Raw genomic sequence first — 15,042 nt, 5'->3', positions numbered from 1 at the left:
TGTCATTACTGACCCCAAATAATGAGGCCTCTTATGTATGCAGATTCTGTTTTCACCCTTGGAGCTTAAGTCCCAATAGGGGCGTCACAGAGGGGTATGTGGGTTATACTTAACAGAAGACACAGAGGGCTGACTCCCAACCACCAGGGCCTTTAAGTGGCCAGGGCCAGACAAAAGCCAGTGACTTTCAGGAAGATGATAAGAAGCTGTCCATCATTTTTTTTTTTTAATGTCAGGTAAAAATCCTTTCTACCAACAGGAATCCGGACCCTTTTTCTCTTCATCATGAACTTCCAACTGAAGGTGGAGGCTGAGGGAAGGGTGCGAGCCACTGAGAAGGGGACAGGAAGCCCTAAAGCTGAGAGACCTGGATATTTCTGTACAATCAGGTTTTGTTTCCAGTTAAATTAGTTCTGTCTGTCGACATCCTGTTTGGTGTGCTCGTCTGTCTGACCCGCTGATAATTAAGTCGCAATGCCAATTGATTTTATGATTGGATCACACAGGGTGAGGCTTTTCCATGAATTTGTATTCATCAGTTCCAGTAAATGACGGTATTGACTATCCCATGAAAACTCACTATCAGCCTAATACTTTTTTCCTAGTACTTTGAGTTCACCTTGGGAACTCAGGTTTAATATCCTGAGGAAATAAGAAACAGACCCTTTATCCCAAGGAAAAGCTCCACTGGGAATACAGAAGTGGGGACATGTTCTGCAATGTGTGTTTCCATCACACTTGCCTCTCAGCCCCACAGTCACCCATCGAAACTCCGCTGGGGCGGTGCGGGGGGCTGGGACCCTGCAAACACTGTTCCTCTGCCGTCCGGCTCCCGGATGCGCCAGCAGGGGGTGCTAGAGGGAGCCGGCGAGGCAGGAGGTCGGAGAAGGCACCTGCCACGTCCTGCTCCCGTCAGCCTCACGGCGGCCGGTGTTTGTTCGGTTCCCAGCTCCCGGAACCAGCCTCGTCACACCTGAGAGGAGCGAGCACCGGCGGAGCAGCGCCTTCCCTCAGGGGCCTCAGTTCTCGCTGCTCGGGCCTCCTTGAGCCTCCAGCAAGAGGGGGAGCCCCAACGTGGTCTTCATTTGGCTCTCCCAACCTTGGAGATGGCGGCGGCTTCCCGTGCCCCCCACCGTGTTCCTGTTCACCTCCTCTGCCCTCCAGTACCTGTCCTATTGACTTCTTACGTTAAATGAGCTAAGATAACTTCTGTGCTTTCTCCTTCGCCGACTCCTACGGCGTATGTGAGAGCCACAACTTCTTTCATAACCGTGGTTAAAAGAGCAAACTCGAAAATCAGCCACACCTGAATGGAAATCCCCATCCATTTATACCTGGGAACTTTGGAAAATTTAATTGACCTCTCTAGGTCTCATTTTCCTCAATCACTCCTTTATTCAATTAACATTTATCAAGAACCAACTAAGTTACAGGCACCGTGCTAGGCAGTAGAAATACAATGTTATGCAAAACAGTTACATTCCCTGACCGCCTAGAACCTGCTGTCATGTGAATCAAATGAGGTAACACAGGTAAGGTACATGTCATCAGCCTTCCTCTCCATACCAAGCCGGCAAAGACAAAAGGGTTTGAAGAAAAAAGTTGTTTCAACAGCTAAGTCTCTTCAGAAAATGAGACGGGGGTCTTCTCCTCAACGAGGTGGAAGGTCTCGGTTAACGTAACCCCACGGATTCACTGTGTGCCCTGTCCACTCGTCCCGTTCGGAGCAGAGAAGCAACGACCTTTACGGTAACAATCTTGAGAAGGAAATGAGACAAACAGCCCTAGAGAGGGAACACTATGAGGTGGCATTTTTTAGAAATTCTAAGGAGACAGGTACCTGTGATAAAATGTGAGCTGTCATGCGGGGCTAGGACTGGGGCCTGAGTGACTGTGACTATAGGGCACAGGTGGAAAAAGATAGTAGAGAGCTGCTCTTCCAACCGCAGTCACCACAAGGGTCTTCTTACCCTAAAGTGTATATTGTACGTGTATATGTATGAACCAGAACTTAATTTCTGCTTCCTGTGGTAGGACAGCACACACCTCCAGAGGCCAGGGAGGTGATGACATAAAAGGAAGATTCCTGATTCCATTTAAGTCTGAATCCAAAAGCCCCAGGCTGTGGGCAAGGAAAAGCTGGGAAGAAATCCAGTCTCCACATTTTGACACAATCTGTCCTTAGTCTTCTGCTGTCTAGATATTGGGCGGATTATGGCAAGGATGGCCATGTCCTTGTTAGCAAATAAGTATTTCTGCAAGACTACTATGTAGCTAAATTCTTGAAAGCCATATCTATAACACACTGATAACCTATAAATGCAAATTAAACTTTTCACCCTCAGTTTTTTATTCATTTTGACATCACTATGACCATGAAAAGTCATACTGAAGGAAAACAACCATGGGAAACTATTACTAGAAGGTCTATTTCACATCCCTGCTCTAGGGCCTCATTATAACTGATTTACTGTCACTTAAGGAATTTAGAGGCCTCAAAGACATGAAAAGCCTGGAGAGAGTTTTACTCGTAAATAAATGCCAACATTTAAACCATCAAGACAGCTTCAAATTCTAGGACTACTGAAATGGACAATATATACTGCCTGGATGATTTATTATCCTTGTGTTTATAGTCCAAATGGGAAGATAATTCAGGGGTGCCTGGGTGGCTCAGTCGTTAAGCGTCTGCCTTCAGCTCAGGTCATGATACCAGGGTCCTGGGATCGAGTCCCGCATCGGGCTCCCTGCTCAGCAGGAAGCCTGCTTCTCCCTTTCCCACCCCCCCTGCTGTTGTTCCCTCTCTCACTGTGTTTCTCTCTGTCAAATAAATAAATAAAATCTTTAAAAAAAACAAAAAAAGGGAAGATAATTCAATTCCACCTGAAGAGTCACTATGTGCCCAAACCCCAAGGGAAGTACTTTGGATAAGAGGTGATATTTCTCAGCTTTTCCATTTCAAACAAATTATTATTTCTGTATTTACGACATCACCCAGGCAATTCCCTTCATGACTTGTAGCACTCTTGAGCAATTAAAAACATTGTATAAGGTGAAAGAAGTCGGGGACAAATGCCAAATCCAAAATGATCCACAGAACACCAAAGAACCCCCAGAGAGCACAGTTGCCTCAGACATAAGGTGAAATCATCCCTTCTGCTCAGGAAAACATAAATGAGTGGTAAGCATGCATCCAGCAAGCACATTATCACCCAGCAGAGACAACCTGATAAATACAGACTTCCTCTCCAAACAAGCCTCCTCGCAGGGAATGTGGGCAAAAAGGTCCCTTCTGAGGAGATGGTGAAGTATCACTTGGCAAAACGTCTTCACTGTGGTACACAGCAACCTTCCCTCTTATCCCCTTACCACACATGCAGTTCAATTAGAGGGTGGAAGAACCTGTTTGCTACACGTCTTGGATTTGGCAGGGGACATGCTCAGAGGGGACAAGGGCAGAGAGGCCCTGGACTGTGGGATCAGGCCCCCAGAATTCCTGGGCTTACATACCATCCAGGCCATTGTGATGACTGTAGTTTCTTTTCCCCAAAATGCTCAGAGACGTGTGATTCGGCGTGGTTAGCATCCGCTTGGTAGTGGGGGTTTGCAGGCTTGGTGTAGATCGAATTACATTAGGTTTCTTTGAAGGATGGATCTCTGGCAGGGGGAGAAAAGGTTTGTCAACTCAGAACATGGTATTAAAAATCTCTGTGTGCACTTACGTTGCCTCATAGGCACACATCTTACTTCTTAATGAGCTGAGAGTCAGTTCCTTAAGAGCCAGCCTGTTTTCCCAAGGACTTGCATAATGAATCAACTTCAAGTGCTGTTACCATGGCTTTACTTATCAAAAGTGAGCTGCTGCTCCTCTGCTAGCTGGAGCTCTGAGCTTCATGTTGGGAGGACAAGCAACAAAAACAACAACAAAACGCCACTTGCACTTCAGAAGGTCACTTGAGCACAGATTTACTAAGGGAATAAGGCAACTAACTCTTCAAGGTCTTAAGAAATTTAAAGGTTATCTGGAGAAGACGTAGCATGCAGCATGTCTCGGGTGTGAGAGATTTCTGGAAAACAGGATTCTTCCTCTGGCTTTGCAAGGAGGGTATAGGACCGGGGTTAATCTCTCCCAGCTACAGAACATTTTGATGTAGATGAAACCTGACACCAAATGCCAAATTCTAGACTCAAGATGTAGTAGAAGAAAAGCTTTGATGGAGGATATATCACAAAACGGTGACGTGCACGTGGGATATGTGTGTTTATGTGAAGTATGTTGTTGTCAGCCACATAGCCTAGAATTACTTGCACTTTTTGGATAAAGCAGATGGACAGAAATTGCAGTCTGTAGCAACTGGATTTAAGGATTTCAGTCTGTTACTATTATTGGGCAATGTCTTGTCCAAAGCTAAACCTGCCCCCTGATTCTGAGTCACCATCTGTGCATGAGCCACCCTGTCTTCTCAGGGAAGGGCCAGGATATCAGCTTCATTGTCCAAAATTTAGGAAAGGCTGTTAGGATTGTTAGAATTACTATATCTTAGTCTGGTCAAAATTCTACACTTGCCAAAATTTAGGAACAGATCAAGTGCTAACCAGTATATGGTGCTGATTTTCTTTTTCCAACATGGCACTGAAACTTCGCCAACCCCATTTTTCATTACAGCCTCCACACTACGCTCCATCCAAACCATAGCACCTGCCTTTGGACTCATGAAAGCCTTTGTTCATCAAGTTCTCTTGGCCTCATAATGGGAAAAATACTGTTTTCCTATTTTTCTATTTACTACTTATCATTCAAGGTTGAGGTCAAATACTGCTTTCTCCATGTAGGCTGCCCTAAATCTCATCAGAAATAACTATTCTTTCCTCCAACTGTCCAGTGAATATTACCTGCAATTCTTTTATAGGATTTAATCCTTTGCTTAATTGTCCTTACCTGTGTACTTTCCCCACTAGACTAAAACTTTCGAGGGCAAAGTCTTATTCATCTTGGCATTCCTCCAAATCACTTGGTGGTACACATCATAGTGTCTTGTATGTAGTAAACACTCAGAAATATGTTAGGTAGGGATGTGGTTCAGCTAGTAAGCACAGCACATCTTTGGGCTTATCTGGGAAGCACAGACACCAATTTATCCGCAGGAGGAACACACAATTACCCATGGTAAGACTGACTAATATGCAATGTTATATTCTATTTCTTATGATCAGAGACTTGTCCTTGCATGGTGGGAAGGGGCTTGGAAGATTAGGTCCTGCAAGGGCATACAGATAGCACACTTCAAGGACTTGATCACGATGACCTACCCAGGTCCTGCCTGTGATAATGAGGTAATATTCTGGGGGCTATCAAAGCAATTCTTTAGGCCCTGAGAAATAAAACAAGAAATCAGGTGACCAAGTAAAATCAAAGAAGGAGCTGTGAGCTTCTGACTCTTGGATGCTCTGATGAGGACCAGATAATATACCAAGTTCAAAGCTACACTTTGATGTTTAAGTGTGTCTAGAGTCTGAACACTTCATAACTGTATATCTTTCTGACAGAGCAATAAGGTTCAATGCAACTTTGAGTACATCATTCACTTTTACTGAGAAAATGAAAAAGCAAGAATATCAGAAGCATTAAAAACATGCCAGTATAGCTTCCAGGTATAGTAGGAACCATTTTAGGAATGATTATTTTGTAAATTATCTTAAAACTTTGCAAAAACCAAAAAAAGTGTTATTGCCTAGTGATTTTTTAAAATACTCTTCTTAATTGTGATATTTCAACACGTATATGGAGCCATTATCTTTGGCGAAGTCCAAGTTAAATAAGATGGTAAAAACCAGAAAGCAATACAAATGCTCCCCTTTCAAAGTAACCTTAATTGGTACATCAAAACTATAAATATTCTTTTAAAGATAGGTTAGAACGAGTCTTATCTCATTAAAAAAAAATAAGCCAAGTGGAAGGATCTAAATCAAAACATTAAGAATATTCATCCTCTAATAATCTAGTGATTCTTACTTTCTTCTTTTTGCTCAATCTGTATTTATATCCATAAATATACATTACATTTTTATTGATTTTTTGAAAAAGCAAACATACCCATAACCTTGTGTATATCTTGTGTATAAAGCTTCTAAAACAAAATAAATTGACTATACATGTGAAAGTATCCAATTTCAGCTACTTGAAAGGCTTAGATTTGGTTTAAGTATGACAATTTAGAGTAGCCAAATCCTTGTAAGATACAAAGATTGTTCTTTGAAATTTTCCTATTAGAAAATACCCACCTAAATACCCAATGATACATGCCAAAGGTTTCCTAGTGCTTTTGCTTTTCAGTGGACTTCCAGATAGCTCGGCATGTCTGTCTGCATCTGAGGAGAGAAGGAAACATGGAGACAACCAATAAGGCTGATTTCTCTACCTATTCTACACACACTGCAGAGACAAAAGGTGCCAGTGGAAGACAATGCAAAATATCCACCAGACTCCTGCACAATTTCCTGTGGGGTTTGAGAAAACCGTTTCTAGTTCTGGTTCCAAATTACTGAATGAAGGAGGTACCTGGAGAACACTCACTTTAAAGACTCATGAGAGCAGCTAACACATATCTTGCACACACGTGCTTTCTTTCTGTGTGTGCCCATCTGAAAAGCAGTGGAAATATGCTTCCTTCCTTGCCATGGCATTGCTTTCTCATAGTAGAAAAGCTTCCACACAGAATGAGGTGAATCAGTCCTAATGTAAGATTCATGTGGCGGAGAAGACAAAAATGACAAAGCGGACAAAGGCAATGCATTTGGCCATCCCTGACCTAGTGGGAGTGAGTCTCCACTGAGAAGTCTTCATCTATCTTGATTAAACTCAGTTCCATTAGATGAGAGCCTCACAAGGGTAAACATGGGTCATCGGTTTTATTGCTCGTTTTCTATCCTTCATATCCTACTATGATGTCAGTGGTGCTGAGCTTTAAAAGGTTGCCTGTATGTAGTGTCTCATCCATTAGTCAGAACAGTAAAATACTGTGGGAATGGCTGTTAGTGTTCATAAAGTTCCCCTCACACTCCTCATACCCTACCATAAGACACTTCTGACAGAGAAAAATAAGGCATATAACACACACACTCTCTGTGTTTTAATTAGTTGTCATTAGGATGGAAGAGTAGATGTGGAACAGGACTGCTCTCAGACCAAGGAGCTAAGTTACAAAAATAGAGTTTGAAGGGAGAAAAAAAAAGTGTATTGAAATGTTTTTTAAATCTGCAGATATTGCCATAAAACTTAAGAGTACTTTTAGCAGATATTTTGCTACGTGTATGCCTTTTCCCCACCTTCCAATACTTGACAAAAATGCCCTACTGGTTTTCTGAGGCTGAGACCACATTTCTAGGCATACATACAGGAAATTTCCTTTGACAACCACAAGAATTCTCTCTGCACTATTAGTGTTAAAATATACAATTCACTCTGGAACCACAAATCATTTAAAATTAAAAATTAACTTTTTCATAAGCTCTAGCTTTCTCTTTCACCAAGGAAACTATTTTAACTATTAAACAGAAAGAGGTGGGAAAATAGCATTTAAAAAGAAAACGTCTAAAATAAACAAAGCACATACTGCAGAGAGCCTCAGATAATAGGAATCAGAATATGTATCCTAAGCGCTGGCTAATTATTATACAACCATGGACAACTATAAATGATCTGATTTCTTTTCTTCCTTACTCAGCTGATTTCCTTTGGGGAAAAAAAAATTACTGAGATACGAAGTTTTTCACCTGTTGTTGAATAACAATGAAGAATAAAGGAAGAAATATACCAAGCATATTTTGGGGGAGTAATCTAAATAAACATTAAAAAGCAACACAAATCTAATCCCTGTCAAAACGCTGTGAGTGGATACTAAATAATTCCTTCCTATTACTAATTCGTCTAAAATTCAAGTTCTACTTGGGATGAGGACAAGAGAAAATTTTGTCCTTTCTATTAATGAAAGAAAGCTTGAATGAATCAGCTTGTATTTCCTCCATGTTCTGGACAAAGGCAACCATTGTATTACTAGTAATAAGATTAACTTTGCACTTTATTCCAATTAATAAGGCCCAAAGGAAAACTGTCAATGTGGTTACAATTGATAGACTCTCCTAGGACTATCACCTTGACAAGAATCAACAAAAGGAAGACTATCAAAGAGGTCACCAACACAATACCTAAAGATATTTCATTTTAAACCACACTAATCTGCTTTTAATTTCTCATCAAATCAGTAGCATTACTTATGTGATGTTCCAAGTGACAATTTACAGAGCACCTGAGTGGGAGATCAAAGCTCTTTAGAAGCATCACTAATCCCCATTACATTTTAAAGTAGTTCGTGGCAAGAATGATCAGTCTCTGCTATGAGGAAATAAGTGCTAAGGCTACCTAGTCACTGTTTAATATAAAAATTGCATCTATTCAATGATATACACTGAATACGCATGGGAAAAATACCTTCTGCCCTGGGGGAATGATCATACACATGGGATTATCAGGTCCACACTTGAGTTGGTTAAACAGAATCTTGGTCTGCACTCAAGAGCAGACCAGTGGTGCCACTTATCAAATTATTCACCTAACTCTATTAAAAGATAATTCATTAGTATGCATTAAAAGTGCACAGATAAGGCAAGCAACCTGAGAGATGCCCAAAGAACCCAGAAGGAATCAAAATCTGCCCAGAAAGAGGGAGAACATGAGCATCTCACCCCAAGTCACTTGACTGCACACAGGCACATTTCTTTAGCTTCCTAGAGTACATCTCCTTGAGGTAAACCTGGAAAAACACTGTTGCTTTCATTGCAACTCACAGCCATTTTTCTACAATGTTTTGGAAATATGTGTGTGTGGGAATAAAATAGAAAAACTGCAAAAAGTACACACTGAATTAAAATTCACAAAAACATTCACATGGGCTTCCAAGATTGCTGTCAAAATAGAACCATCCGTAGAATTTTCTTATAGGAATTGCAAAGGCATTTCTAAAGATGACACAAAACCCAGGTGCCATTATAAAAAAAAAAAAAAAAAAAAAAAAATCACAGGGGCGCCTAGGTGGCTTAGTCAGTTAAGCATCCGACTCTTGGTTTCTGCTCAGGTCATGACCTCAGGGTGGTGGGATCCAGCCCCGTGTTGGGCTCCACGCTCAGTGGAGAGTCTGAGATTCTCTCTCTCTCCCTCTCCCCTTCCCTAAAATAAATAAATCTTTTTAAAAAATGATAAATTCAACTATGTTTTTAAAAAATCTGCTTGACAAATACATCATAAACAAAGTCAAAGGCAAAATGGGGGATATATTTGCACCATGTATCACAAATCAAGAGCGAACATCCTTAAAATATAAAAAAGTCCTCACAAGTCAGTAAGACTTCTAATAGAAAACAGGCCAGGGGCAAAAACGGCTGACAGAAAGGGAAAAACAAATGGTTTTCAAATGTATGAAAAGATTTCTATCTCATTCAAAATGAGAAATGCAAACTAATATAACTTACATGTCACCTGTCAACTCGCCAAGGGTTTCAAAGATGGATAACACTGCTGGCAAGGTTCTAGAGAAATAGGCATTCTCTAGACATTGTGGGTGGGAACGCAAATCGTGGTTTTTCTAAGGAGAACTGGGTAGTGACTATTAAAATTCCAAATGCATGTTCCTTGATCCAGATATTTTACTTTTAGGGGTCTGTCCTGTGACCTACCCGCACATTTCACACATCGGTATGAAATGCTATCTGTGTAAGGATATTTGTTGCAACATTACTTATGATAGAGAAGACTGGAAATAACCTAAAAATCTGTTTAATAAGGAATTAAAGTACAAAACATTATTATGCAGCTGGTAAGAAAAGGAGGTAGCTCTCAATGTACTGGTAGGGAATGGCTTCCAGGATCTTAAGTAAAGAAAGCAAGGTGCAGAACAATGTGGACATTAACATCTGTATTGAAACAAAAAAGGAACATACCTACTTAGACTAGTATAGATACACAGAGTATCTCTGGATACCTTAGACAGGATGACAATGGTTACCTCTGAAGATGGTATAAATGGGAATGGCAATAGGATTTCTAGCCACTTTTGTATCTTTAGAAAAATTTGAAGTATCCATTCAAAAATGAATTTTTATTCAAAACAAACTACCCAAAAAACCCAAACCAAAACTGTTCTCACCTAATATTAGAGCTTAAAATTTCACACTTTATACAATTATTAATAGTTAACTTTTGCTGAGAAATCTCTAGAAAAACTCGTATTTTAAAGCTTCTGAATGCAGGTCCTTGGGATACTTCCAAAGCTGAATCAGCATCTTCAAACAGAAAAATGTGGCTCCAGGTGCCTCTCAAGGAACTGCGTACTAGGGAATGGTGGTCATTCAAGTCTGGTGTGATCAACTTAGAAACCACGGAGTCACCCATGCAAGCTACAAAGGTGGCAGGTCATTCACTTGGACCCACTTCTCCAGACACTTTAGCTTCATCTACGGAGTGCTGCGAACATACCCACTTCTACTTAACCTCAGTTTCTGAGGATCCTGAATCTCAAATAGTAACCCTGTGCTCATTAGGTGTTGGGTGATTTTACAGATGTTTGATAAAGTCATCGGGAAGCTCAGTGGTCATTTCTGATGGTGAGAACAAAGGAAGAACACCATTATCACATCGTGGCTTTTTTTACTGAAGGCAGGGGGAGAAGAGACAGGCTGTCTGAACCTTGACAACCCATGCTATCAGTCTGCAAATTGTGTCAAGGACACAATACCTTTCTTTCTGTGATGTTCTGGTTTTTGATTTACCAATCCATGTTTAATAAGCACTATCTCTGGTAGAACAGGCTCAGGCATTGTACTGATGTTAGTCATTTTTGTAATGGACTTACATATTTACATATAAAGGCATAGTATTCAAACAGAAATTTGGGAAATTTGGTTTTAAAAAACCACATATATATGTATATATATGTATTTCTTATATGTATATATTTTTCAACACGTTGGTCATACTATATACCTAAGTTTTTAAAATTATTTTTTAAAAATAAGAAACGTATTCCCATGGCTCAAAATTGAAAAAGTTTAAAAGGATAAACAGAGGGGAGTCTCCTTCCCACCCCTTTGTCTCAGCCTCCCAGCTTCCCTTCCCGGGGACATTATTTGTTCTTATGTTTTCTCTGTGATACTTTATGGATATATAAAGATTTCCCCTTTTCAGTCTACTGTTTTAATACCATTTTCTTAACAAAAATAAAACAAAAAGGCCAGAGTACTGTTGTAATAAACAAAAAAAAAATTTCCTCTAAAAGGATCAACTTGTAAGTCAAGCACTCATAGTTACCATTATGCTCTGCACAATCTGAGATTTTTGTCTCCTTAGCTTTTCCCTTCACTCTCACACAGTCTGTCACCCTGTGAACTCTGGCTAGGACATGATTTTGATGGTGCTGCCAAGGCCAGAAGCCATGGAAAGGGTCAGCTTCTATAGTGCTTAGAACTCTCAAGTTCACAGGGAAAACTACTTACCTTCCTGAATATTATGAATTATTCTAAAATGCATCAGTTAGAGCTCTTGATCCATCAGTATCTTTGGAATTACAGACTTTCATCTCATCTGAACGTACATTCATACTGCATCACAGGGATTAACTTTTTTGAGGAGGGATGGGGGGTCACCATTGCCCTTGAGAAACCAAGGAAAGCTTACTAAAAAACAATACACCTATGCATTCCCCCTGGACCACAGACACGGTTGCCTACAGACATCAAGTTATTAACAGTTTATCTTCTCCATAACAATCCAAGATCAAGGGATCTGCTGAAGAGGTGGTAACAAGGTACATGTAAGACAGGAGAAGACGATGTAAGAATCAATTAGATACTAGAAGAGTTCATTAGTTGCTTGTCTGAAAAAAAGTAACAGTAGATGGCTGCTGAAACTTTGTAATTTTAAATTTCAAGGTAAAATCATTTTGAGAATCTATTCTATATGTAACTTGACCAAAGAAGTGAAATGCAAAATATGCTCCTTGAATCTCATCACACCAAATAACCCTGTTCTTTTATTACTATTATTACTATAGCTATATGTTTATAGAAATAAAACACATGTAATTTAACTGACCCCCCCTTTATTTAGTAGCATGGCCTTTCAATTGAGGAATAATATATAAAATGAGGTAAGAGGGAAAAAACACTTCATTGAAGAATAATAAAAATAAAGGCAATTTGCGTATTAACTGAGAAACTAACAGAAGAGCCATGGGAAACAGAAGCTTCCTCAGCTGCCAATTTAGTTGGTGATTTCTTTTCCATTCATAGGAACAAAGATGATACTGGATCCTGGCCAATTTTAATGGAAGAATTTCATTCAATTCTTTTTCTCATATGTTTTATTCTCCTGTTTAGTTAAGAAACTATAAATGTGTTTTAAATCAGCTAAGCAGTTTGGATGAATGCAAGTATTTTCCAGTTCCTTAAAATGGTTAAGAAAAGGATAAGAGGGGTGCCTGGGTGGCTCAGTCGTTGAGCGTCTGTCTTCGGCTCAGGTCATGACCCAGAGTCCTGGGATCGAGCCCCACACTGGGCTCCCTGCTCCGCGGGAAGCCTGCTTCTCCCTCTCCCATTCCCCCTGCTTGTGTTTCGTCTCTCGCTGTGTCTCTCTGTCAAATAAATAAATAAAACCTTTAAAAAAAAAAAAAGAAAAGAATAGGATAAGAGCATAAATCCATGAACTCAGAAATGCTAGCATGAAATATCCGTATCAGCCAAAGTTCCAAATACACATGAGTCTAATGGAGCTAAATTCCCCTCCATGGGATTCAGAGAGTACTGCCATTTTCCACTCTCTTTACAAAGCACTTTTCTTCTCCTTATAAAGCTTTTACCTGTAAGTTGTAAAGCCTTTCAACCATTCTGCTGAAAATTACCTTTAGGAACAAAAAATGATTTTCAATTATCCCTCCTTATATTGATACCCTCCTTAAATCAAAATGGAACATCTCATAACAAGAAATTTCTTTTCTCACACAGAAAAAGCATCTACTAAATGTCTACACAATTTCCTTTCTGTTAAGTCAGACAGCAAATCTGCTCATCCTTTAAGGGAGAAAGTTGCATGGCTCTAATGTGGAGCCAGGCCTGTGACTAAACATAGCAAGGCTAGAATCAGAGCTAGCACACAAAGTATGGACACATTTGAGGGGTACATGGTAATAACAGAACAACCCACAATTCACTGATACATATGACCTTTGTTCTAACAACAACAAAAAAAATGAAACATAAGCAAGACTGAGCATGTTGAAAATGAGAGTAATAGTCATGTACATGGTAGGCAGTAATATATGTATGACTATGAAATGGAAACCAAATTGGACAAATATAAAGAATGCTCAACCCATAAATTTGGTCACTAGCCTGTAAAAACTAAATATGTATTTTCAGAAAATTCACCCAAAGACACTAAAATCCATTTATAATTTGCTCCATCTTCCAATAACTTCCAAAATAGTGTTTGTTATGAAGCACTGTGAATTTCCATTAATATTGTACGACTGTAAAAGGAAAATGAGAGGTTTACAAAGACATGCAATTTCTAATTAATGTAAATGGGCAAATTTTATTCGAACCTAATGAAGCCATGGAAGAGCAGGCTGCATGTCTCGTCTAAGGGGCCTCACTGGGACACCGTCCTTAGGGGTTACATCACGGCACGACCTTGCAGGTGAAAAGTGCCTTCCCGTAAGAGTTCTCGGGCAATCCCAACACAAGACCTCCCTGGACAAGGGTGCCGCCCACCGAATCTCTGCTGAGCACTATCCTCTCTGCGGAGAGACTTCCAGTGTTTCCTTTTTAGGTTGGCATGATACAAATGGCAGCAGACAAAAACAATGTTAAAAAAATAAACCAAATAAAAGGCTGTACACAAGAACTTAATGTTTATTGCCAACAAAAACAAAAAAAACAAACAAAAAAGAGAGACAGGGAAGGAGAGAAAATGGTCAGAAGCACAACACATAAGGTTAAGAATTTAAAAGCATCTTACATTCTGCCCTAATGGCAGCATAATTAATAGGAACAAACGGCCGTCTTGCTGCCTGCCGCAGCCGGAGGGTATTTTTGCAGACCTGACGAGCAAATTTTGTGAAATATGTAGTGTGAAGGAAGAAAGCTTGGCGGGTCTTCACTGCAGACTTTGGGCTCCCCGTGTTTCGGACTGGCATCCCCTGCATGGCCTGGCGAGACATGTGACTCCTAACACGGGGGTCCTGCAAAATCAGACACCGACAGACACATAAAGGATAGAATGCCATTGGCATCAGGCTCAGAGAAAAGGCAATTTTTAAGTTTTTCACTGAAGCATCTATAACTTAATACCCTACCCCTAAAGGAGGAAATTTAGAAGTATGCATTTTTGGGAAGAGGGTAGGGGCGTAGAGAAGGAAACTGGGTAGGGGTGGGAGGGTGTGTGATCCTGTTTCTGTTTTTTAAGTGTTTCTTTTATTTCCAATTCATTAACACACAATGTTATATTCATTTTAGGTGTACAATATAGTAACTCAATATTTCCATACATCCTCCTGTACTCATCACAAGTGCACTCCTTCCTCTATTTTGGTTTTTAAATTGACATTGACCTTGGGCTGGGTGGCTCAGTTGGTTAAGCGACTGCCTTCGGCTCAGGTCATGATCCCGGAGTCCTGGGATTGAGTCCCACATCGGGCTCCCCCTTCTCTGTGGGGAGCCTGCTTCTCCCTCTGCCTCTGCCTGCCACTCCCCCTGCTTGTGCTCTCTCTCTCTCTAATAAATAAATAAAATCTTTTATAAATAAATAAATAAATAAATAAATAAATAAATAAATTGACCTTAAGAATCCAAAATCAAGTTCACAATAGTAAAAAACTGCCAAGGGGGTTAATTAAATTATTTTATTTTTTTTAATAGTGAAGGAGTCCTGAGATCCTGTTAGGCCTTAAAAAGTCTCCCTCTGGTCGACATAGGTGCTTATATCTGCAATCTATG

At 40.1% G+C, this 15,042-nt stretch overlaps 1 protein-coding gene across 3 annotated transcripts in view; it reads right to left on the bottom strand.

Moving 5' to 3' along the window:
• Positions 1 to 15,042, bottom strand: part of MTA3 (metastasis associated 1 family member 3) — a 172,419-nt gene that overhangs the window by 14,654 nt on the left and 142,723 nt on the right. For 2 of the 3 annotated variants that reach the window (XM_035000994.1, XM_035000993.1), the window contains exons 14-16: positions 14,066 to 14,288; positions 6,283 to 6,369; positions 3,511 to 3,657 (exon numbers count right to left, since the gene is read on the bottom strand). In XM_035000994.1, the coding sequence (XP_034856885.1) occupies positions 3,511 to 3,657; positions 6,283 to 6,369; positions 14,066 to 14,288 (457 nt within the window). Of the gene's footprint in view, positions 1 to 3,510; positions 3,658 to 6,282; positions 6,370 to 13,881; positions 14,289 to 15,042 lie in introns of those variants that run through there. The other variant, XM_035000995.1, reaches the window with a different exon arrangement.

The sequence above is a fragment of the Mirounga leonina genome, unplaced genomic scaffold, assembly GCF_011800145.1.
Source record: "Mirounga leonina isolate KUSES-001 unplaced genomic scaffold, KU_Mleo_1.0 Mir_125, whole genome shotgun sequence".
In the NCBI taxonomy this organism is placed as follows: domain Eukaryota; kingdom Metazoa; phylum Chordata; class Mammalia; order Carnivora; family Phocidae; genus Mirounga; species Mirounga leonina.
The sequence above is the reverse complement of the archived record's forward strand: the minus strand, read 5'-3'. Positions and strand labels throughout refer to the sequence as shown.